General features: G+C 42.9%; 1 protein-coding gene across 1 annotated transcript in view; it reads left to right on the forward strand.

The window, feature by feature from the left end:
- The window catches only part of TMCC2 (transmembrane and coiled-coil domain family 2), an 86550-nt gene extending 60865 nt beyond the window's left edge, over window positions 1-25685 (forward strand). Inside the window, exons 3-5 of the mRNA XM_054981849.1 lie at window positions 18275-19209; window positions 21439-21574; window positions 24563-25685. Coding sequence (XP_054837824.1) covers window positions 18275-19209; window positions 21439-21574; window positions 24563-24874 — 1383 coding nt within the window. The 3' untranslated portion in view covers window positions 24875-25685. The remainder of the gene's footprint in view (window positions 1-18274; window positions 19210-21438; window positions 21575-24562) is intronic.
- Window positions 25686-26041: the final 356 nt, after the last annotated feature.

Consider the following 26041-nt stretch of genomic DNA (forward strand, 5'->3'; position numbering starts at 1 on the left):
TATAATTTTCATCAAAGGCTTTCTCTCAAAGCCATATAAAACATTTAAAAGCAAATGTAACCATAAGAAAGCTCTACAAAGACATGAACACAATAAAAAAAACAAACTGTGAGTTGCTTGCAGTGGGATAAAATTAGAACAATGTTGCTTTCCCCCTTCCTCCATTATTGGTGATGTCTTGTGCTGCGTTTGCATGAACACCCCCGCTTTCCATTCCCACCGGAGGCAGTAGGGCCACCTACCAGAAAAGATGGTTTCCAATCAGTGTAACAAGAGAGATTTGATTTCATTTTACTGATGAGGAACTGAAAAACTAATTAAAAATGCCTTCCCAGAATCATATTTTTTTCCTTTGGAAACTTTGACTCTTGGCTCTCTGCCTTCTTTACTGCAACCTTGCAATTTGCTAGCAAACAGTAGCACAGCAAGACAGAAGCTCTGCAAATTAGAAATATAACAATGATTGGTAGAAAGGTGAAAAGAACTGTGTATAAATCAATAAACTAATGAGGAAACCAGTGCTTAATTTTTTTTAAAAAGGAATCAGTGCTGCCATATATATTGGGCTTGGACCTCTGCAGAACTAGGTTCAGAACGTTCTAAAACTTTAAGCATGGGAGTTAATGCTCACAACACCCTGCTTGGTTTGTGAAAGGTAGTGTGGCACTGTGCAGCGTGTGTGATAGTCTTGCATACTCTGGTTCAAAGTCAAAGTGCAGTATGTTGTCCATGCATACTGAATGAGATGTAGCTTTATTCCAAAGAAGTGGGGAGAGGGCAGGAGAACGGCTGTGGTGTTGCCCTCCTTTCCAGAGTTTCAGCCTCTAGGTGGGACCTGAAGATCTCCTGGAATTACAACTGATTCTCAAATGACAGGGATCAGTTCCCATGGAGAAAAGGGCTGCTTAGAGAGTCAGTGCTCCAAAGCATAATGCTGTTGAGGTCCCTTCCATCCCGGCCCTTTTCCATATCTCCAGGAATTTTCCAACTAGGGGTTGGCAATCCTACTCCTTTTATAACTGCTTGACACGCACAAGAAGAGGGATATTCGCTAGAAGCTGCACATGAATATTTTTAAATGGAGCTGTAGACATGCCTGTACTATGTATGAATACACCCTCCTTTTTTTCCCTTTTGTCTTTTCTTTTTGTAGTCTCAGAGCTCTTATTAAACAACACAGCTCTGCAGGGGTGCCTGCCCAATATGTATGGCAGCACTGGAATGGACTGGGGGATGGGATTATGCGTCTTGTCATCAGTGATGACATAGACAATAACCAATAGGTATCCATGATCCATATTCAATTCCTTTCCCAGATGTTGCTCGTGAGTGCAATTACTTCCCGGGTGGGGAAAGAATGGCATTTTAACAGCACCAATATGTTGCAGTTTGATTGCTGAGAAAGAGCATTACTCCTGAAACAAAAATGCTTCCATGACCTTGTGTAACAAATGAGCAATCGCTGTATCGTATCTGTATTGCATCTGCTGCAAAAATTTTGACTGTAATTGCAAAAGTGTATGCACATAAACTGGGGGAGGAAGACTATAGCAAAAGATGATACTTTTGCACATATTTAGAAAATATGTGCTTGTTCTTGTATAATATTGCATAATAGGGTCCAACATTGCACCCAAAGCCAATTCGAAGGCTGAGCACCAGGGAACCAGACCTCAAACAAAGCTCTGGATAGGACCATTTTTGCTTTCCAGGCAGGAGACTTCACAGATTTTGTTTGTAAAAAGCTACCTATGTAAATGTCTCTGTCACATTTCCCTATTCTTAGATGCAAAGAGCCCAATCATCTGTCACTGTCACGACTCCGAGCATTAAGTATTCTTTAATGTGCTGTAAAGCACTAATGATGTATGCCAAATTGACATTAGTGGCAGGGATTTCCCTATAAGATCACTTTACTGACACTATTGTTATGCATCACAGGGTTCTCTTTCTATTGTTCAGAAGTGTTCTTCCCAAAGACAGCTTGCCAGGAGAAGGTTGAGCCGTGATTGTTCTCTGAATGCAAGGCAGGGAGGAGGAGAGAGACAGGCACTAAGGAAACAAACTGGTTTCCCCCTGCATCTTGCCTGTTCCTTCTGCCTCTAGGTTCACCCTGTTCTCTTTGTTCTTGGCTGCTGACACAGAAGCTTTGGTTTCTTAGAGAGCAGCCTTAACACACAGACCTTCCCATGCAGATACCTCCACCTGCATCCAGCCTTCCAATCCTTAACTCAAGCCTTACCAGAAGAAGAAGAATTTCCCTGTGCAAGAACTGCCAGGCAGGTTCCTTATGAAAGCACTCCTCATGCCTGAAATGCATCATTCTTCTGACTCCTGTCCTGGGAAAAAAATATTGCTGATCAACTCTTTGTTAGGAGTCTTTGTAAGTACATTCCTCTTACTTCTGCTTTGGCACGGACCAATCCAGAGACAAATGCTAGCCTGACACTGTGGGGCAACGAGGGTAATAAAGCGACTGGGTTTTGTCAAGGAGGATTCTGGTTGCAGTAGCCTGCATTTTAAGCTGGGAGGTAACACATTCTCTGCTGGCACTCTGGTTCCTAAAAAAAAGAGTAGGTAGTCTTGGAGAAAGTATGTTATAGTGAAGGAGGGCCAACTTCCCAGTTCTTATCTATAGGGAACACTTTTTCTGGAGTTTTTAGATGTTCCTTTTTTTATTTCTCAACTGCCAATTCAGTGTCTGAAATTGAAGATGTGTATCCTAAGCAGAATTGCTCCGCCTTGGGGAGCAGCTGTAGCTCAGTAGCAAAGCATCTGGTTTGAATCCAGAAGGTCCCAGGTTCCACTTCCAGAATTTCCAGTGACAAGATTCAGGATGTGAAAGACCTCTCTCTACCAGAGGCCCTGGAGAGCAAATGCCAGCTAGAATAGACAGTCCTGATTTTGACAGAATGATGAGTATAAGGCATCTCCAGGTTTATGTGTATACCTTTCAAAGTCCATTGAAGTCAACTCTGCTTATGATGGCATTGCTAGACTCCCATTTTAATTGTTTATATTGTTGAATGAATCATTTTTATGGTCTTGAATGGATGGTGCTTCCCAAGGATGTTATTTTCTTTTACTTAGTAAGAGATGTCTTCTTTTCCCCTCCCTTCCCCACTGCAGCCCACTTCTCTTTGCTCTTTAAATGATTGAAGCCTCTGGTTTAACTGAATGACTTTTGTTATTTTTGCTCCAGCAGTTGTCAGCTTGAGTCTTTTGAGTGAGTTGTTGTCCTTGTTCCAGACAGTGCTCTGTTGTAGCATTGACAGTATGATGATCAAAAGAAATATTTATATATCTGTAGTGTAAAGTGACCCGTAGCCTATTTCAAACCCTTGGGGACAGAATTTTTGAAACTCCTACAATTTGGGCCAAGTTTTTTTTTCAGAAGACTTCCACATTCCAAACAAGCCAATGGAGTTTTTCTTTTTCTTTTTTTTAAATTGGCAGAGTCTGGAAAAGCATGCCTCATGTCTACTATTTAGAGCATAGGTTGCACATTCCTGTTCTACTCCCGTCCTGTTTTTGAAGAAACTGATTATTGCTGATCTGAATTTTACTCGATATGGGCCTTCCATTTGTCAACTCAAATAAGGTTAGTGACAGTCTGTTTAGAATATAGAAGCTTATCATAAGGCTTATTGGCCGCATTCAGTACTTTTAGAAGACCTTGTGAATTAGTTTGTTCCCCTCCATCCTATAAAGCTCTTCAGCTGTCACGTGGAATTAGGGTTGCCACAGTTCCCCCTTGCCCCCCCCGGTGGAAGATGTGGAACCCAGCTCCTAGCTTGTTCTTTTCCTTTTTGCACGCAGCACACATGCGTTCCCAGCTTGCGTGATGACATCACTTCTGGGAAGTGACATCATCACGTCGGTCACAACCACCCTGGGAGCGCTCCCGCACCCCCTAGGAGGCCGAATTGGGTCACTGCAGAGCTACACAATGGCCTGAATCAGGCCCAACTCAGCTGGAATCTGGGCTGTTTCGGGCCTGAATCTGGTCGTTGTGGAGCATAGGAGCACTTCCACGCCCCGCAGCAGCCTACTTTGGGCTGAATCAGGCCTGATTCAGGCTGAATTTGGTCCAAATTGGGCCACTGTGGTGCATGGATGCGCTATGCCACCCGGGTTGAACCTCAGGAGGCGCATTCCCCCTGCCTGCCAGGTAAGTAGGGGCAGGGAGTGGAGGGTGGGAGGAGGGGATCCCCTGCCCCTGGTGGGGGACTGGCATCCCTACATGGAATGAGGCTCAGGATCAGGTGCTTCCTAACTCTCCTGGATTTCATTCTTACGGAGCTTTTTCTGGAGCTTGTATGTCTTTTTTAAAATTTCACAACCACCAGTCCAGTGACTGACATTGAGGTCATGCGCCTATATAGCTTTGCCAAGCACCTGCTTATATTGGGAGGGCTCCTGCTTATACCAGACTGGTGGGAGAAAGGTCCAGGGACAAAAAAAGATGTTCAACAACGTGTGTTATCATGTCCAGCTGAAAACTCAGATGTGATGGAAGCATGTAACATGTGTTGGAAGTTCATCCCTGAAAAATTCCATCATTTAGGGGGAGGGGCAGAGCAGCACAACCATTGGAAGGGTTGGGGTGGATAAATGGGGGAGGGAGAAATGTCACTTCTGGATGAAACCATAGTTACTGGTGATTCCAAGAGCTATCCTACATCGCTTCCAGTTTAACATTAATGTTTTTTTTTTTAAAAAAAGCTTCTCCTACCCCCCACTCAAGAGCAGCAGTAGGCAATCAAGGTGGCCAGTGGGGTAGGCCTTCCTCCATAACGGGAGGCCTGGCAACCCTAGAGTTCCCAATGCGGTTACATCATGTCCAGGTTTTTGGCCAGAGGTGATATCATGCATCTGCCAGCATCATTTCCACCACCACCCACCCCTAAAGCTTCCGGGGATGCCAGCCACTGGTCTGGCATCCCTACAAGTGCAAGCCAAAGCAAATTTATATCCTTGTAAACCTATTAATTTAAATGCATTTAGAAGGTGTAACTCTTCTTAGGATTGCACTATCAGACTCTCGACTTTGGCGTTTTTCTGAGAGTTGTGTGCTCTACTATTTCGTCATCTATGGAAATGGAATGGCAAATATAATAAAATATGCACTAAAGGTGGGGAAACATGGTTACGTATGCCACAAGTAAATTCAAGGTATGAGACCAAGCCACCAAGGTATGAGACCAAGAAATGAGCAGAGCACAGGCCTAGTGATCTTCCAAAAAATGGCCTACCAGCTTGTGATTCAGATCAGGCATAGCACAACTAGGGTTGCCAGGCATGGCCTGGTATCCAATGAGACACCAGGAGACGACATGGGGGGTGTAGCCCTTGCTGATGGTATGATAGCACTTCCAGGAGAGCCCAGTAAACAGGGTAAAACCATAGAGTTTCCAATGGTTCCTATCGAGGACTGAGTCACTTCTGGACAGGCTCTCGCTACCTTACCACTGACTGCCTTTCCAGGAACTAAAATGTCATTGTCTCCTCCTCAGACTGAGAACTAAATTTGATCCCAGGAATCAAAAACAAGAATAATAACACCAAGCCGAGGGGATATACAAGACTCATGGTTGCATGTATGTTTCTCTGACATTGCTTTAACAACCAAAAGCAGCTTTGAGAGGTTGCAAGTTCAAAAGGCGGGGGGGGGGGTGTCTTGCAGAGCAGCTACTTAATCCTTTTCATGCCAGGCATTTTCCCAGTCAAAACTGTCCTTCTCCCCATCAGCTTCCCCCCTCTCTTAAGGGAAAATATATATGTGTGTGTTTTTTCCTCTACTGGGAGAAAAACAGCTTCGAGAGAATGGTTTTGAATGGGAAATTAACCTGAGAATAAATGTTTAAGTTGCTCTTCTCAGCCATTCCTATACATTCACAGCAGAGCCAGAATTGCACAGTAAAGTACAGTTTAGGATTATGAGGCACCTCTAAATACAACAATATTTACTCAATTACTTTTATTTTTATTTAATGGGGGTGGTAATTCTATGGAGACTTAAACTTGGCAAAGTTTAAGGCCTTAGCATGTTTTAATTTGGCTCACAGACATCTGAGGCTGCTGTTTGGGTAAAAACATCCAGGGAAAGATGCTCGCAATTGCATCTCATATCTTGTTGGGGGCTTAGAATGTTCTTATTAAAAAGAGTGCAAGTGAGACTTCGAGGCCAACAGGGCTTGTTTATGCAAAGACACATTTGGACATCTGAAATGCTATCCAAGGATCACATGGTCTTAGAGCAAACCAAACCCATTTCATTATATGTATCCATTTCCTTTGCCACATTCTCAACTGTCACATTATGCACATTTTTTAAATTTAAGCCCATGAATCTGAATTATGTTCTGGTTCTCACATTAAATTATGAGTTTTCTTTAATCCTAGGCATCTTTTGAAATACAAAACGTCCATACCTGCCCAGAAATGTAGTGAACCATCGGTGAATTATATATTGCTGAAGGGAAAAAAATTAAGACAGTTCACATTATGTGAAGTTCCATATTTTTTCTCTTGTGTGGTTGCTGAAATAAAATATGGGGAAGTTTGTGAAACACTACTTTAAAAATATTTTGATATGACCTTAAATATAGTTCTGCCAATACATTATTAAGAATTGTGTCTGTTAACAAGAGCACTGTGCTCTGCCTTCTTTAGAAGTTCATCCATGCATTTATGGAACATGCATAGAGGGGAGTGGGATTGTGTTTACTGATCCTAGCCCTGCCATCCATTCATTCAGTCAAACATTTGCATGTGCAGTTATTTGCCATACATGCGTGCCTGCATAAAGAATGGTTGTGCCGACATCATGGGTGGAACCAGTGGATGCAATCTGTCTCCCTTCAGAGCATATTCAGTAAACAGATAAACATCTGAGATAGGATCCAACTGAGTACACCTATATAAAACGCGTGGCCTCTGTGGGGCCTCATTATTTTCACAGGGGTGACCTGTGCACCTCAGTTTCTCCAGCTGTAGTAATGGAGCCATATTATTCCATTATTTCTGTTCTGGAAAAATCACTACACAAAAAACGTAAAATCCATGGATTTACAGAGTGATACGCAGAACGCTTGTTTGTACCTCTACTTACCATTTGTGTTTTTAATGTAATTGTAATAAATCAGCATTGCTCATTTCATGGTCTTTCAGGTAATGTTTACTCAGCATCATTTTATCTTTTTGTTTTAGTTGTGTGTCATTTTTTTTTTTTTTTTAGAACACAGCCTTCCTGCATCAAACACCACATGGGTCTTGTTTTCCTTCCTGTGCCTTACTATGGAGTCCCTGGACTTGCTGTATACAAGAGCCTTAATTTTGCTTGACCTACTGCAAATATTTTCTTCCATAACACAGGAGAAAAAATTTACTAATCCCTTGTCAAATCCGTCACACAGCATGTCAGGTTCACTGGGATTTTGAATAGCATTTTTTCTTTAACTGCATCCTTTTGTTTGCTGAAAGCAATACAAAGGATTGATTTCCTTTAGGGTATTGCTGCAAATATGACACAAAAGAATCAAGATTTGCATTTGCAAATTATACATTCTGTTTAGGTGGATAATCCTGAAGGCTGAAAGTAACAGAAGAAACGCAGCTGCTGAAGATGAGTTTTCCATGCTTCTTGAAACGTCAGTCCTGTAGAAAAATGGCAAGGTTGCAAAGATCATTTTCTACCCCTGTCTAATCCATTATATTATCCAAAGCTGTAAACAATACTGCTGTGGACAAGGGACCCTCTTTCTTTTTCTTTCTTTCTTCCTTTCTTTTTCTTTCTTTCATTTTTCGTCCATTCGTTTGTTTATATCATATTTGCATTCCGCCCTCCCCACAAGCAGGCTCTGAAATATCCTGCGGTCCATCAGAGATCTTTTTTTCCATACTAGTCATGCTTTTCTTCTGCTTGATGTACCCTGTGTGGAGGATAGGCAGGGACTGCTGGGACTCTGTCCAGCACACATGAGCCATGGCAGGGAAGAATGTACATGAATGTATTTCGATATCATTTTTTTAAACTGCAACCTGAAGATGCCTTATATGATTTGCTGAGAGAGATTTAACCAACTCTATACTCAGGAATTCACAATGAATTCTTAACCTGGGAGCACTTATACTTGTATACCTTATAAGCCCCATACAGTTAGGTGAAACGATGCTAAAGCCACACTAAATCATGTCATCACATGCCCATGATCTTAGCTCTGGCAGTGTGCTTATATACAGTGTGCTTATATATGCGGCCTAGATGATTACAACAGGACTGTCAGGGGTTTTAACTCCCAGTGAGGAAAGCCTATGGGTCCAGCTGTTTGTTGCAGGGTATACTTATAAAATATTTGTTATAGTCTGAAAATGGAAAATTCAAAGCATTATCCAGATGTGTTCAATCCTGTAGACTTTAAAAGAGGTTTACCCCGAAAATCCTATCCTGCTATGGTTTTAGTACTATTCCCTTTTAGTCTGATTACATAATGAATGACATTTGTTTCTATTTCAACATTATCTATGCTTCTGTGTGTTCAAAATGAATGCAGTGTGCAGCCAAGTCTTTTGCAGGTTTTGACGTAGCTCAAAAGCTTTGAAGAGAAGGTGCCTGCATTGCTTAGGACACAGCCATATGGTAAAAGGCATTCCTCCCCCCCCCCTTCTCCGGGAAAATCAGGCCCCAAGGCCCACACAAAATGCCCCAAGAGAGTGCTGCTCACTTAAACCAGCTGAACACTTGGGCCCTGCTGTTAAGTAGAATAGGAAAGGCTGTCTCAGTTTCTGTAGGCAAATTTGCTTGGGACATACACAGGCAACCTAAAACATCCTGGGCCGTTTCCGCACGGCTTACCTCAACCTGAAACGCTGTGCAACATGCCGAAAAAAACATGGAAGATCGCGTTTTCTCACGCGAGTTTTGCATGATGTTGCACAACATCGTGCAAAACTCGCATGAGAAAACGCGATCTTCCACGTTTTTTTCGGCATGTTGTGCAGTGTTCCAGGTTGAGGTAAGCTGTGCGGAAATGGCCCTTATCTCCCATTGTCCTTAACAGAAGCTGAAGGCTCATAGCAACTTGTGGGATCAAGGCAGTTGAAAGTGCTGCATCAACACTCTGGGAACCTCTGTACTGAAGGTTGGCTGCAGCTCTTCTCTGACAGGAAGTGTTCTGAAATTTTCCACCTAATTAATACTGTCAGGGATAGCTGATCCCCTCCCCAATTTATTGGACAAAAAAACTTTGCCCATCAGCCCTGCAATACACTCTTCAGCTAGAGATGCCAACTCTGGCTTGGGGAATTCCTGGAGATTTGGGAGTGGTCCCTGTGAGAGTAGAGTTTGGAGGGGGTCATAGAGTTCACCCTTCAAAGCTACCATTTCCTCCTTTCCAGGGGAACTGATCTCTCTAGTCTGGAGTTTAGTTGTAATTCCAGGAGAACTCCAGGTTCCACCTGGACATAGGCAACCCTTCCTCCCAGTCACCATACCTACTCTCCCTTATATCGTTTCAGTACCTGATTTCTCTGCTGAAGTGTTGCTGCTTCTCTGTGCTCCCCTGGCGCTCCCCCTCCCATTGTCCTTGCACACACATTCCTGATGCGGTGTGATGACATCACTTCTGGGAGTGATGTTATCATGCAGGCTCTGGGAGCACTCCTGCACTTTATGCTGGGTCGATTCTTAAAGTATTGGCCTGTTTGGGGCCCAAATCAGCCTGGCATGAAGTGTGGGAGCATTCTGGGGGCCTTTTGTGATCATTCCTGGGAGTGGTGTTGATGTGTCAGGCTGCAGGTCAACCCAGGAGGCCTATTCCCCTGTGTTTTTCCTCCACCAGCCAGGTGAGTGGTGGCAGGGGGCGGAGGCTGGGAGCAGAGGATCCCCCGCCACCACTGGGGGACTGGTAACCCTACTCTAAGCTTACTTGTTCTGGTGGCAGGTATGGAAACCACCTGCTAACCACTAGGCACATCAGGTAAGGACTTTGCCCACTTTCCTGAAACAAGGGGCAGGTGTCACATTGGGGAACAGTACTCAGAAGAGCCACAAATGGCATGTCAGAGAGCCACTGAATAAGTATCACTGTGTTATAGCTTTAAATTTTTGATGAAGCTGGAGGTGAGGCACATACAGCTTTTCTGGTCATTCCTTTCACTAGGGTTGCTGACAGTTCACTGAGGCTGGCAACCAGTGGAAGACTTATCAGTGTGTGTGTATGGGGCGGGGGGGGGGGGGTTCTCCAGCAATATCCCTGGTGACACACTACATCACTTCTGGTACAGCCCAGAAGTGGCACCATCGCATAGGGCTAGAGTGTCACCCCAATGCAGTGGTGTCACTTCTGGGTCGCAGTAGAAGTGCCTCCAGTGATGGAGATTTCCCATCCATATGTCTCCCACTGGCCCACTGAGCAATGACGGGATGAGGGCTACTGGTGGGAGGTCTCCTGCCAATCTGGGAGACCTGGCAGCCCTACCTTTCCCCATTCCCCCTACCCAACTGCGGTATTAAGCAGCACAGTTTGTTTAAAGCCTTTTTTCCTACTGCACAATCAGCTGGAACATTGCTCCCCCTCCCCCCAACAGAAAAAGGGAAGGGAAATTAGCATGAACAGAGAAAATGTCTGACAAGTAAGAAGGAAGATTAGGGAAATGAAATAGAACAAAAAAAGAGGGAACAAAAAAATTGAAGTGCCTTGACAACTGTCTTAAATACAACACTTCTACAATAAGATTCAGGGAACAAACTTTGGGCCATTAGGTTTTGGGGCAAAGTGGTTTTGGGTTCTCTTAGTCCAACCAGCTTTCCCTCCAGCTACTCAGCAGCTGCACAGAATATTGTTTTAAAGATTGGAGGGAGATTTTTTCTGGTTTGGAAATGTGGTGTGATGGGGGGGGTGAGCTCCTGCCTACCCCCCACTCCATTTTCAGAAGCTGAAACTTCATTTTAAAAGAACTCCCTCTGATCTATAAAGTGACATTCCCCACAGTTGGCATGTGGCTACAGGGAAAACCAGTTGGATTGAGGGAATCCAGAGCCAACTTGCCAAAAAAGTAACATCTTAGTTTGCCCTTAATATCAATATTGTCCTTCAGTTTGCTGCAGCCTTGTTCAGCCTTGCATTCCGCTGGGCCTAGCTGAGACCTCGGCCGTCGTCACACGGGCATCTCTTCTGTTAAATTTGCAGCATATAGCGTCCTACCTGTTATCGGCACAGTAACGTTTCTTTGGGTCACCTAACGGCTCTTCGCGCCACCAGCTGTCCACACCGAAGCACTCTGTTCTGTTCTCTCTCACCGCGCAGAAGCAGCTCCCCCCCCCCCTTTTTTATTATTCTGGCGTTTAATTCCGCTATAACGGAATAACAGCATATAAACATTCCGTTAGAGTAAAACATTACGACCCTTTTGTTTTCCCAACTTTGAAATTATATAAATAGCCCTTTGCCTGCAGAAAACTCCCTGTCTGGCATGATCCCCATCGCTGAAGACTCTGCCATGGCGATTGAGTCATTTTTACTTCAGCAGAAAGTTTGCATTGTGTTATGTCGTTATGGCGTTATAAGGACATAATAAAATAAAAAAAGGGGAGTCGCAGGAAGAAATGGATTCTGGGATTGAAGGGAGGGCATAGGACGTTGCGAGGCGAAATACATCGATGTGAGGCATTCACACTGAGGCACAAAATAGCGCGACTATCAAGCACAAAGCAGAAGAGAAAAAATCGCTACAGTGTTGGAATAAGGTGGGTGTTTGCCGGGAAATAGCGCCATTTTAGCGCTAAATAAAAGCCCGTATGACGACGGCCCTCATCTCTGTTTGGGATTCTGTTGCCTCTACAGAGCTTGTTGAACTGAACCTTCAAGTCTAGTCATGGAATGTGCACTTTCTTCAAGAGTTGGTTCTCTAGGACAGAAAGAGGACAAAACTGTTACTGGCAAATAGGAACACAGCCTCAAGAATCCTGGGGATTGTAGAATGCACAGAAGAGACCTGTTCCATGTGACAGCTGCTGTTATAATTGAGGAAAAAAGACAGAAGGGCTAAAGAAGGAAGATTACATAAAGAGCAGGAAGGAAAGCTGGTGCCTGGCCTGTGATTTGCCCAGCTGTCTGATGAAAGAGAACTAACTGTGCAACCAGGGCTAAGTTCTGCTGAAGGGCTGGATAGGACGCGGTCACTGCATGGTTGAGGAAAACAGCAGCTGCTGGAGACAAAAATTTGACATGCTCCATTTTAATGTGAGAGGTAGCTCCGTGGTACAATCATGTGATCTTTTTTGTTTCTGTGCTATTTGTTGTCTGTGTTCGTGCTACATATATCCTACAAAACAGTGTATATCCAGTAAATACAAAACACCTTGTATCTTACCACTCCCTTTAGCCAAGTTTGAAGCCTTCTTTCAGATTAAGGAGGCTTCCTGCAATGAACGAACCACTTCCACTGGAGGAAACCTTCAAAATTTGCTGAATGGAGTGGTAAGATACAAATGGCTGCGTTCGATATCATTCAGTAATTGCCTTTGACTAATCATATTATCAGTGCTGTAATAAAGTTATGAAGATTGAAAGGAAACAGTATTCACCTTCATTTTCTATTTTTTCTTTCTGTTTCTCATATTTTTCTTTTTAAGAAATCATATCTCTCCATCTGTATGGTAATTCACAGTACACAATTTTTTTGTCAATGCACAAAATATTTTGAGCTGCGTATTAGAGGAAACCATGGTGAGCAGGAGTCTAGTTATGCTACACGGAAGAATTTGCAGCTGGCTGAATGACAGGACTCGAACAAGAAGGGACAGAGGTTAGAGATGGTATAGTGAAGTGGTCCCCAATCTTTTTGAGCCTTTGGGCACCTTCGGAATTCTGACACATGGTGGTGGGCACAACCGCAAAATGGCTACCATAGGAGGCATTCACACAGAGAGAAAATTTAAGTGCCAAGAAAAAGAGGAGTAATTTAAAAACATAGGCTGAATCCACACGTGCTGGCATAGTGCTAAACGATCAGAATGCCCACGTCTTCCTAGCGCAATTTCTGACATCATCACGCCATGATGCTGCTCTCGTGGCGCGATGTTGTAAAAAATCGTGCCAGGAAGACGCTGGCATTCCGACAGTTTAGCGCTGTGCGGGTAAGTGTGGATTCAGCCATACACTGGGAAAGAGGAGTGAAAGAAAGACTACAACCAACACTGTGGGGCAGCTGCCACTGAAATATTATTTTGGTCAGCACAGTTAATCGGATCTCCAGTGGCCAATCAGAAGTCCTGTTGGGAAGGAGCCCCACATGGCCCCACCCACTTTCTAAAAATACTTGTAGGTGCCAGGAAAGGTGTTGGTGGGTGCTATAGAGCCAATGGACACCATGTTGGATACCACTGGGTTTGGGAGACCCATGTTGAAATCAATGCCATAAAGCTCACCAGGGAAGTCCTGCACTCTCAGCCCAATGTACTTCACAGGATTGTTATGAGGACAAAATGGGGAAGGGGGAATCATGTATACGGTCATGAACTCCTTGGAGGAAGAGCAGGAGGAAAATGTACTAGGTAGATAAAATATTTATAAATCGAGTGGCTTAATTTTAGACAGAAGTTCCTTGTGCTCCTGAAAAGATACATGAGCAGTCATGCCAAGGAAAGATATATTGATTTGGACCCATCAATATTTTTCATTTGTCGCCATGGCCATAGTGTCTATGTAGTCCTTGTATCCTTTCTGGGATCTGGAGGTCTGTGGCCTTGCATTTCTTTTTGAATCATGCTTTTAACTGTACTTGTCAAAGTGTGTAAAAAAGGAAACCAATATCAAACCAGAGAAGTCTTTGAAAATGCCAGAGCCTGGTCATAGGGTTGGCACCTGAAGAACTCCACAGTAAGGAACACATTATGAGATCACATGACGAAGACACCTTATGTGCATGGTGCATCAGAACAACACCAGCACTCTGTTAGACTGCATTTTCCTAGCAGTGAATTAAAATTGCTTTTTACGGTTATGATGCATATTTTTTCCATGAGCATTTCTGAAGTAAACACAGAACAGTTCCTTGAAATAAAGAACAGGTGAAAAGCGCTATTTGGCAGTACAAATGCCCCAAGATTGTATGCCGTTAAAGGTATTTGAATTGAATGAATGAATGCCCCAAGATGAGATACTGATCTAGGAACTAGAAATACATAACTCCTGCACAAGACAGGCTCCCAAAGTGTTTCAAAGCAGAGAAAAAAGGATACTTGCGTTTACAAATTTGAAATTTCTTTTTGTGAAATTAGTCATCCTAGCTCTTTGAAAAGGTAGACAAAAGAGAAAACCCAAGTATGATGTAGTGATAACATATTGGTACAAAGTAAACTTGTAGGTCATGATACATCTAGTAGAGGGTAGAAATGAATGGAATGAAGCTGTATCAGTTTACACCCACAGTTAGAGATCCCTAAAGAAAACCCATGTTTAGATATAGGGCATTTAGACCCTATCACAAGCACCAAAGGGCATTTTTCTGACTATGACCGAAAGTGGTGAGTTGAGCTCCTCTGCCTTCTGTCATTTTCTTGTAGAGGTTTCTCAATATATACACGGGTGACATACTATCCCACTGAAAAAGGGAACTGAGTGACCGGGTCTTTGCAATAAATGCACACTCTATGAAAACAAACTTGAGCAACTTCTCCAGTGAACTGGCTTGGTTTCCTCTTTCAGCTTTATCAGGGCTGACGTCCCTAGTTTGCTTTTATCTTTACCACGCACAAAATAGTAAATATGAAAAAAAAAAAAACCAATTTCCTGCAGGTTCCAGTTCAATTTCTGCAAGTTAATAAGAGACAAGGAGAAACACTTCATTATGTTCTGAGCCCTGAAACATCCCCCCCCCCCACCGAGTTTCACAGGAGCTAAGAATAGCTAAGCAGGCAGGGTTTGTAAAGTCTGGATTTTTTTAAAAAAAATGTGCTGATCTAATAAGGCTGAGGTAAGTTTGTGGCTGCTGGGTATGATGTTATGTGTGGGTTGTATTTTTCCCTCCTGCTTTCCTCTGTCACCCAACAAATATAGTAGGACGTCTGAAGCAGAAAGATAACAGTAGCTAGGAAAGGTCTCCGATAGCATTCTTTGTAGCCTTGATGTTGTTTCCTTGTGGGTTTTTTCTGCCTGGGATCTCCCTGTGCTCAGCAGCAAGACTTAAACTACTATGAAAGGGAAGAGAGTGCTGGAACTGGATGAACATTGTAAGGTAGGCTATAAAGTTTGGCTTCATGTGTGATTTGAACTTACAAACCAGCAGCCCTGTCCCCAAGAAAGAACTCTTAGGGACATCATATTACCTCCATCCTGTCAACAGAATGTTGAGCTCTTAGCTGCTGTAGAGCTAGCATTTTTGTCTTGGAATTCTGAGGGATAACCTCATTGGTTTATGAGAGATAATGGGATAATTTAAGGACTGTTTCACCCAGCATGAATAATGGGACACAGGAAGGTTGATCTTATGATGGATATTGTACTATGTTAACACACTGATGTAGAAGCTAGGAAACAGGAATGTGACTGGTATCGCTACTCGGCAGTGTTGAGCAGCTGTCCAGGTCCCACAGATGACTGATGGATGGCCTAGCAATCTGAGAACTAAACCTAATGCAATTCCTAATCTACCCCCCCCCCAAGCAAGCCCTCTTACAGTACTGTCTTTGGGGAAGAAGAAAAGGAGTGAGGCCCACTCCAACCTCTTCCTTAGCCCAGATACTGTGGCCTTGCGGCAGGAGCATCAAGATAAAAATTTCCAGAATATAGTAGCACTGACACATAATCAAAAGTTGTATTATTCTACTGTTGACAATCCAACAGTGCAGTCCAAGTAACTCTGTTTAGGATTGCAAGTGAATATATGGTGAAAATGTTGAAGATAAAGGTTCCAGTATCCTACTGAAAGCTTGTTTGCAAATGGTATTTTGGAAGTTTTAACAACTGGTAAATGGGTTAACACTATGTTCTTCCCAACAATGCCTGTATAGAGTGGAAGAATGGGAAGTAGGATTCATTGATATTACACTGGATTTAACTATTCTATCGATTGCTAAGGATGTATTGCCATTGTTATGGTCTCTAACCGCAAATAAATTCATTCATTCAACTGATTCATTGATATTCTGGTATGTCTAGTATCTTATCACAAATTGATCCTAATTTTGGTAAGAGTATTTGAGATACTTTTGCAGAGTGTCATAGGATTTGGAAAGGGATGGGGGATTTTAAGATAGCTTCAGAAACAAGTTGGGCAGTACTAGTTTAGACAACAGATGGGTGGATATGTGTGTGTGTATGCATCATACAATTCAGAAAAACATAATCATGTTTCCTTCAAGGTAAACTTCAGCCCAACACCTGTCAAGGCTTGTCTCACTTTTATGGTTGAACATAACAAGCACCTCAAAAACTTGAAGTCTTTTTGTTACTGTGCTGAAAACTATCAGATTTGAAAGAGGATTAAATTATGTTACATAAATGTTCAGCTCAGCAAAATATGTACAGACAGATGTATTAGTCACATAACTGCACTGATCACAGGACAATTTGATTTTGCTGTTCAGCTGTCATGGGTACGAACATGATAAATGTATGATCTGTGATGTTCAGTTAACACAAATCTTTATGGTTGGTACCTTTGGGTTAGTTTGCATAATGTCTTTTAGTTCACACAAGCAGTGCTGACTTGGGTACGCTCTTACATAGAGTCTTGTTCAGCTGTAAAAAAAGAAACGTGCCCTCTGGGTTCTGCTTCTGATCTCCTTGAATTCCATGCATGCGTCCAAATTGATTCTGTGTGGACAACAATGTGCAGTCTTAAATGGCCTTTAACTCACCAGCTGTTCTGTGTGGCAGGCTTTCTTGGTACTGCATGAAAAACAGACGTTTCTCAAGAATCTTCCTATAATAGAGGATCTGTCCAGGAAAATAGTATTGAAGTAAATTCTGCTTAATATGCTTTACTTTTGGCCTATCCTTATTTCAAGCCCTAAGCCATTCATGTGGCACTTCAGTTTGCATTTTAAAAAATGTATGGCAAATTTTTAGTGTTTTCCTTTTTTCAGAAAGGAGAGCAGTGATCCCTGGGGGTGGGACCTTACATTCAAAGCTGAGAGGCGAGCAGTGCAGAATCATGCCCTTCTAAACCCATTGAAATCAATCCTAGATTCTGGAATAGCTCAGTGTACATGGCACAGCTGTTCAAATCCAAGGCCTCTAGAAGGTGTGCTTTTCAAATTCTTAACTATATCCATAATATAATTATCATTTTTCTGGAATTCCAGTGTCATAGTGTATGCAGGATTACTTCTGCAGAGCAAAATCTACACAAAGAAGGTTCATAAAAACTCACCCAAAGAGTATCTTGGGGTGAATTGTCACTGGTCCTTTCAGTTTTGCTTATTACTTATACTTCTGTATTCCCTACTGGTTTGTATCCAAAGATACCAGGCTTTTTGCTTTTGAGTGAAACTGCTGTGGCTTTCCTGTAAGCAATAATGAACTGCAGGCAGTTAAAGCAGACAGGGCCCAGCTGGGATCAAATTTAAATCTGAATTTTCCATAATACTGATGGGATTTGAACATTCCTTTTACATCATTTGCTCCAGTGTGTGAAGAAATGGTCTGAATTCTAAATAGTTGAAAAATAAATATTAAATATGGAATTTCCTTTTAACAGTGCTTTGTTTATTGGATTGTCAATCTCATGTCCAAAAGAGTGGCATGGTTTGGTAGCATGCACATTCATACACATTCTACAGTATTCATACACACTAGAGAGTTGGCATTGTGTAGTAGAGTAGCAGACTAGGACCTTGGGAGGCCTGGGTTTGAATACCCACTTCTGTTATGGAACATTGCTGGGTGACCTTGGGCCTGTCACAAACTCTCAGCCTGACTTACCTCCCAGGGTTGGTGTTGTGATAAAATGGAAAAGGAGAGAACAATGTTTTAAGCCACTTTGAGTCTCAGCTGGGGAGGGGGAACCGGGATATAAATAAATAAAATGCAAATGCATATCCATTAACCAAATGAAAGCCAGAGGATTAACCAAACATCTGGAATCCAATGATATTCTTCTTATCCTCTCATTTCTCATTTCTTCATAGCTAACTATCCTCAGTAATTCATCACCATTACTTTCTCTTGTCCTGTTGTTGACCATCAGTCACTGCAACAGCAGATCCAGGAAAAGAAAGAATCAAAGCCTCTCCTAATATTTTTCCATGCTCTATTTTTCCTCACAGCTAGATAAAGGGGACACAAGCCAGCTTAGTCTACCTTCCAACACAAGCCATGGTGATGCTGATGGGAACATCTGCCTTGATGTTCCAGACGGCAACCCAGACCCACAGAGAACAAAAGCTGCCATTGACCATCTTCACCAGAAGATCCTCAAGATCACGGAGCAGATCAAGATTGAGCAGGAGGCACGGGATGACAACGTGGCTGAGTATCTGAAGCTTGCCAACAATGCTGACAAGCAGCAGGCCTCTCGCATCAAGCAGGTCTTTGAGAAAAAGAACCAGAAATCAGCTCAGACCATTGCCCAGTTGCACAAGAAGCTTGAGCACTACCACAAAAAGCTAAAAGAAATTGAACAAAATGGACCCTCACGCCAGCCCAAAGATGTCTTCCGGGACATGCACCAGGGCCTCAAGGATGTAGGGGCCAATGTCCGTTCCAGCATCAGTGGCTTTGGAGGGGGTGTGGTGGAAGGTGTCAAGGGTGGACTATCAGGCCTTTCTCAAGCCACACATACAGCTGTGGTCTCTAAACCTCGTGAGTTTGCAAGCTTAATCCGTAACAAATTTGGCAGTGCAGATAACATTGCTCACTTAAAGGACACGCTGGATGATGGTCACCCTGAAGAGGCCTCACGGACTCTCAGTGGCAGTGCCACTTTAGTGTCGAGTCCCAAATATGGCAGCGATGATGAGTGCTCCAGTGCCACTTCTGGCTCAGCAGCAGGTAGCAACTCTGGGGCAGGCCCTGCTGGTTTAGGCAGCCCCAAATCTAACACTTTGGACAGTCACCACTATAATTTTGATACCATCATAGAAGAACTGCGGGAGATAAAGGACATTCAGTCACACCTTGAAGACTCCATGGAAGACCTCAAAGCCCAGCTCCAACGAGACTATACATACATGACTCAATGCTTGCAGGAGGAGCGCTACAGGTAGGATGTTGAACGCTCTCATATTTCTCCCAAATGTGAAACTGTCAGCACATGCAGTCTCAGTTTTCTTAAACTGTGGACCAGGATTTGCTGGCCTATCATTAGCTGGTGGATCTTGCTGTGGGAGAAACAGATGATGATGTTGGTTTCACATTCAGCTGGCAAAAAAATGTATGTCCCTTTATGAAAGGAAAACAGGCAGTAAAGAGGGAATACTGTTTAAGCCCTAAATCCAAAAATGTCATTTCCAATCATAAAGGATTCTAGGACATGAGAAGTTGTGGGATAAATTGTTTTTTGGCAGAATCCCTAGACTGAGAAATGAGATTAAAACTCATTCGGTAGATTAAGTGGGTGGCAACCTGGGAAAGGGCCTTCTTGGTTATGGCACCAAAACTCTGAAGCACTCTTGAGATTCGTCTGCTGCTGTCTTCCGCCAGTGAGTGAAGACTTCTTTGCTTTGTCAGGCATTCCCTCAGTGATCCCTCCTTCCAGCCCTATATTTAATTGTTGTTTATATGTGTGTGAATTTTGTACTATTTGTGTATTTCAGCCTGTTTTAATTATTTTTGTTTGGTTTTAATGGTTCTTAGGTTGTGTTCTTGTCGTATATGTTTTTAGCAGCCCTGGTCAGGATAACAAGGCAGGATATAACTTTTATAAACCATAAATAATAAATCTAGAGATGTATATGCCTTTATTAACCACATCTAAGACAAGTACATGTGGAATACTGATGTACAGGAACAATACAAAGACAGTAGCACCTTTAAGACTAACCAACTGTACTGTAGCATCAGCTTTTGAGAGCCACAGTTCTCTTCGTCAGATGCATCTCCTAACTCCTCTGGATCTATAATACAAATACAGGAGGTGTGGAAACAAGTGGGCTGTCCCCCACCCCAACTAATGCACATTTGCCACAGATGGACACAATGCCTGTGCGCATATAAGCAGTATAAATGTTGGCTTCATCCCTGTGATCAGGAACATTCCTTCCTAATCATTTCCAGCCATGCAGACATATACAGTTGTTTCTGTCCATGAGCATGAGTAGGAGGGGGCGGGCCCAGCATGCTCAGTTGTGAGCAGGGGGCATGGCCAGTGCGTGCAGTCTTTCTTCCCTTCTCTATTATTATAAATATGTCATGTCATATCACTGAAGAAGTATAGGATCGTCAGTGTGTTAGATTTAAGAAACCGGAATTCTGACGCAGGGTGTCACAAAATGGATGCCACAGGAGGCAAAGCCAGCCACAAAATGTCAAGGAGTGAGGTTATGCATAATTATAACAATAACTCTTCAACATTTCAGGCAGAAGTAACACACTGTTTAAAATTATTTTCTTCAATACACACAGTTTACTTTCAATCACACAGTGGAGATCCTTGTGCTGTGGTGGCAGCTGCTGCCAAAGTAACATTTTTAAAGATTTGCACAGCCAGTCAGATCTGCAGTAGCCAATCAGAAGCCCTGCTGGACAAAAGTTTCAGTTGGCTCCATCCACTTTCTAAAAACACTTGGTGGACACCAGAAAAGGTGTCAGCGGATGTCAAGGCACCCACAGGCACCATGTTACAGACCCCTGGTCTATGGTAAGTGTGAAGCGAATAGGAATTTTAATCATGCATTGTTTGTGAAACACAGTGTTAATGTTGCTTCATATCTCCAGTATGTCTATGGGAGGGTGGATGGAGAGACCTTGGGTGATTCATTGTATGTTAGATTGTCTTATGGTGCTGAAGCTTTTCTTCTTCCTCCCACTGTCAAGGTTGTAGCAGCATCCCAAAAGGGACCTGAAATAATGTGGCAAGAATATGTCAAAAAAATAAGAATTGTGGCAACCAGAAAACAGTCATCGTCAAATACTCTCATTGCATTATAGATTTCTTGTCTAGATTTATTATCTAGGACCATTGACCTGGCTGTTCATCCATGCATTTTGATGTATCATTTGAGTCTAAGGCAATGCCAAAATTGAGAGAAGTTTGTAGTTGGGAATTTCATTAGCATTGCCATTTTCAGTGCTGAAATCCTTCAATAACATCTGTAGCTCCTTGCCAATCACCTTTGGCTTTTGGATAACAAGGTCACTAATGAGTTCAACATCAAAGGCCCTTAAGGATGGAAACACTTGCTTTTCAAAATTATGCAATGTTGCATTGCTTTGTGAAACACTGCCCTGTTCAGAGTTCTCATGTGTCGCACATTATGTCCCCACCATGCAGATACGAGCGCCTGGAGGAACAGCTGAATGACCTGACAGAACTTCATCAGAATGAGATGACCAATCTCAAGCAGGAATTGGCTAGCATGGAGGAGAAGGTGGCTTACCAATCCTATGAGAGGGCTAGGGACATTCAGGTATGGGAACATGTGGGATGTTTAGAGTGCCACTATGACAGCCCCTCTGCTTGTTATTTATTTATTAATTGTACATATCACACTCTCTTCCCAAACAGCTTAGAACAGTTTTCTTAGAGATCCCCCAGGGTCTCCTGTTCAGCTAGCGGTCAGGCTTGCTTAGATTTAGCAGTAGAATCGTGTTGGGTGCCTTCAGATAATTTTCCGAGCATGGATGTATGGGTGCATAAGGCAGCTTCACAACAACAGTCTGCAAACTGGTCTTAACAGCTTGGTGGCAGAACAGAGAATCAATGTCAGGTGTGTAGAATTTTAGTTTAGTGTTCCATCCACTCTACAATACTGTCTTAATAGTGACTTGGTAATGCTCCACTGTACTTCACAGTTATTTCTTTCAAATGTAGATAATGTATGACTCATGTATAACTCTAATAGAAAATATATACTCTGTGGAGGAGTCTTCTGCCCCCATGTGGCAGTGTGCAGGAAATTAAGTCAGACTGCATTTGATATATTGTCGAAGGCTTTCACGGCCGGAGAACGATGGTTGTTGTGGGTTTTCCAGGCTGTATTGCCGTGGTCTTGGCATTGTAGTTCCTGACGTTTCGCCAGCAGCTGTGGCTGGCATCTTCAGAGGTGTAGCACCAAAAGACTTTTGGTGCTACACCTCTGAAGATGCCAGCCACAGCTGCTGGCGAAACGTCAGGAACTACAATGCCAAGACCACGGCAATACAGCCCGGAAAACCCACAACAACCATGCATTTGATATGTTTAGAAGAGAGCATTGTTAATTGGAAAGCTTATATTGTGTGGCTGAAACCCACATGTGCTCTGTAGGAATCACAGGTGGTTCAGAAGGGTCTCAGTGTAGCTCCTCTAAAGTAAGTGCTTTGTAGATTGCTGCTGCATTGTCCCTAATATATATGTGTGCATCATAGCTGCATAGCAAAGACTTGCTTTAAGCTAATGCAACTAGTGTGGCATCATGTGAAAGTCAAATAAATATACCTATCCTGTTATGATGTATCAGTCCCATTGTAAACATTTTAAACAATATCAGCCACACTTTGGGGTGGTCCATGGCTCAGTGGGAGAGCATCTGCTGTGCGTGAAGAACATTCCCGCTTTAAGCCTTATAATGATCAGATAGTAGGTGATGTGGAAGACTTCAGCTTGAGTCCCTGGGAGAAGATGCTTGTTAGAATAAAACAATATTGACCATTACAGACTGATTTGAGTCAGTATAACACAGCTTCATGTGACTGATTTGAAGGGGAGGGGCTGTGGTACAGCATTTGTTTCGCAGGCAGAAGGTCCCAGGTTCAGTCCCCAACATCTCCAGTTAAAATGGATCAAGAGGTACATGATATGAAAGTCCTCTACCCTGAATAGCTTCTACCAATCAGAGTAGACAATACTGGTCCAGATAGATTAATGGTCTGACTCATAGTACAAAAGTTTCATGTTTTCACAGGCTTGTGCTAATGTAGTCAATACCCTAAAAGACCTTTAGAGTAGCTCTTGCGTGATCTCCATGACTCCTCCTCCAGAAATAGCAGTGGTGACTTTGTATTCTATACTTATACTATACAATGTTGGTTCAGAACCTCAGGGCACTGCTAGCACACTGGTCACAATGTTTGTTTGGTGGTGAAACATTTCATAGGCTTGAAGAATATGTACCAAAATGGGCATAGAAGACAAGTTCAAATCCTTGGTCAGATTTAAAGCTTCCCTGGCTTAATTCACAGGCTAACCTATTTTACAGAGTTACTCTGAATAGTAAGGTACTTTGGACCATGAATGTATACAAATTGTTATGATGAAAGGGTAGATTAAAAATAGTTCTTACATTAGTCAAACTACTTTTCTGTCCACTGAGCTTTCTGTTTCTTTTAAATTATGTCTGTATCCTGCTCTTACCTAAGTCTTCTCTCCAGATTGCTGATTAGGTCACATCTGCTTAGAGTCAGTAATGCTTCTAGATCCAGAGGGGTTAGCCGTGTTAGTCTGTAGTAGCAAAATAGTAAAGAGTCCTGTAGCACCTTTAAGACTAACCAACTTTACTGTAGCATAAGCTTTTGAGAATCACAGTTCTCTTCATCAGATGCAACATCTGATGCATCTGACGAAGAGAACTGTGATTCTTGAAAGCTTATGCTACAGTAAAGTTGGTTAGTCTTAAAGGTGCTACAGGACTCTTTTCAGTAAAGCTTCTATGACACCTGTTTCCAAGGAATTCACTGGCCCTGTCTTCCCAAAGGGTTGCCAGCAATCTCGAGGAAAAAAGGACCTGTCCCTTTAATGGAAGTATAATGTGTGCAAATGGGAAGTTGAAGCTTTTCATGGCATTGATGTAAATCACCTGGTAAATTACATCCCATTAAGCCTCTCTTAATGAGACTGGGCATTTTTTAAAAGTAGTTGGCAACCATATGTCCCCTATATGCATGCACTAAGATTTGTTTCCTGGGAGAAGCCTTGGCAAGGTAGTAATGGCGAACTCAACTTCATGCCGCTCCCTGTCCTATCTTCAGTTGAAGAAAGTCTTGGAGGAAGCAGGCAGCCTCATTCCTGATCCTTCCGAGTATCATGACTGAGTAGCAGAAAATTACAAGGTTTTCTCAGCGTCATAGAAACTCTGAGTGTATTCCCTCTCTTTGTGCCAGCAGCATAGTGCAAAGTTTGCTGCCTTCCATGGCAGGAGATGCATCATAGATGTCCTGAGAGCCAGTGCCGTGTAGCAGTTGAAGTCTCAGGCTACAGTCTCGGAGGTCTGAGTTCAAATCCCCACTTAATCTAGTTGGGGGTTACCTGGGGCTTGTTACTCTTCCTCTGTCTCAGCCTAATATACTTCACAGAGTTGTTACGAAGATAAAACAGAAAGGGAAAATCCATGTACACTACCCTGAGGAAAGGCAGGACAAAAGTATACAATAGACAGACATGGTTATGCTAACATCGGTCCAATTTCTTCCTGCTCCAGGAGGCTGTGGAATCCTGCCTGACCCGAGTCACCAAGCTAGAGCTGCAGCAGCAGCAGCAGCAGGTAGTGCAGCTGGAAGGTGTGGAAAATGCCAACGCCCGGGCCCTGCTGGGCAAATTCATCAACGTCATCTTGGCCTTGATGGCTGTGCTGCTGGTCTTCGTGTCCACCATTGCCAGTTTCGTCACGCCCTTGATGAAGACCCGCATGCGCCTCCTGAGCACCACTTTGTTGGTGCTTTTTCTCTTCCTCCTCTGGAAACACTGGGACTCTGTCACTTATCTCCTGGAACATGTGCTGCTTCCTAGCTGATTCCTCAGCCAGCCAGATGCCAGGGTGTGTGGGGTGTTTGTTTCTTCCTGAGGTGAAGGGGCAGAAACGAGGAGACTTCGAAATCAGTTTCTTTGTCCGTTTGGAGTATGTAATTCTCACTTGCTTCCCTTGCACAGCCGTCTTTATTCGCATCCAACATCATCTCAGTAGTGGGGAGTGTAGTTGCAGCAGGGCTTGTGAGAGGTCAGATAATCACTCCTCTAAGATGCCTTTGCAAGGGATTATGGGGAGGCAGGTGACGTCTATAAAGAGCTCTGATAGCTTTCCTTTAAAGCAGACAAAAAGATGCTGATGGCAAAGTAGATCAGAATGGTATTCTCTTGAGGAAGATTGTTTTGTTCTTTCCTTTCTAAGAAGGATGGCGAAAAGCTCATTCCTGAGCACAGGATAACCTCTGAAGGCAAAAGTTCAGCACTGAAGGTAAACTCTGTTGAAAATTCCTGCCCCATAGGAACTGAAGGAATAGAATGTACATATCACACCAGCTTATCCAAATCCCAAGGATATTAAATTTCCATTCCTGAAGAACAGCCGAGCCAATATGCCCAGAAGCATAGCTGGGCATTTTAGTACGAAGGACTTTTCATCCTAGATGGTTATTTTTACCAAATAAGTTATGCCAGGATCTAAGGAGAAAGAATCTTACCATTCTGGTGCAAGCAAACCCAACACCTTTGGTTGGATTTGTTTTGTTTCTTCTTTTTGCTTTAGTATGTTATCTTCAGGGACTTACAAAAAATTCTGATATTGCATCTGCAAACCTTACAAGCTTTGCAAATGTGTGTGTGTGTGTGTGTGCGTGCGTGTGTTAATTTATTGATTTCAGAGTTCTGTTTCCTTTTTGGAATTGCGCACTGGGTAAAGGTTCAGTTGCCTTCACATCTTCCATAGTCTTAGAAAAAACAGCTTTGAGGGGAGATTTTTTGAATGGTAACAGCACTAAAGCCTCTGTCTGCGCAAATCTGTGGGTCTTCAAGATTTTGGTAAGGCTTTATTACATTGTACCAAGAAAAAATTTACCTGTTACTTGCTGAAAGAGGCACTCCTTCAGTTTAGCATATTCAAACAATGTTATTTATAGAATGTTGTTGGTTCAACAAAGTCCATGGAATATAGGATTAGGTCCTTGGGTGGAGATTTTCTCAT

The sequence above is a fragment of the Eublepharis macularius genome, chromosome 5 (assembly GCF_028583425.1).
Source record: "Eublepharis macularius isolate TG4126 chromosome 5, MPM_Emac_v1.0, whole genome shotgun sequence".
In the NCBI taxonomy this organism is placed as follows: domain Eukaryota; kingdom Metazoa; phylum Chordata; class Lepidosauria; order Squamata; family Eublepharidae; genus Eublepharis; species Eublepharis macularius.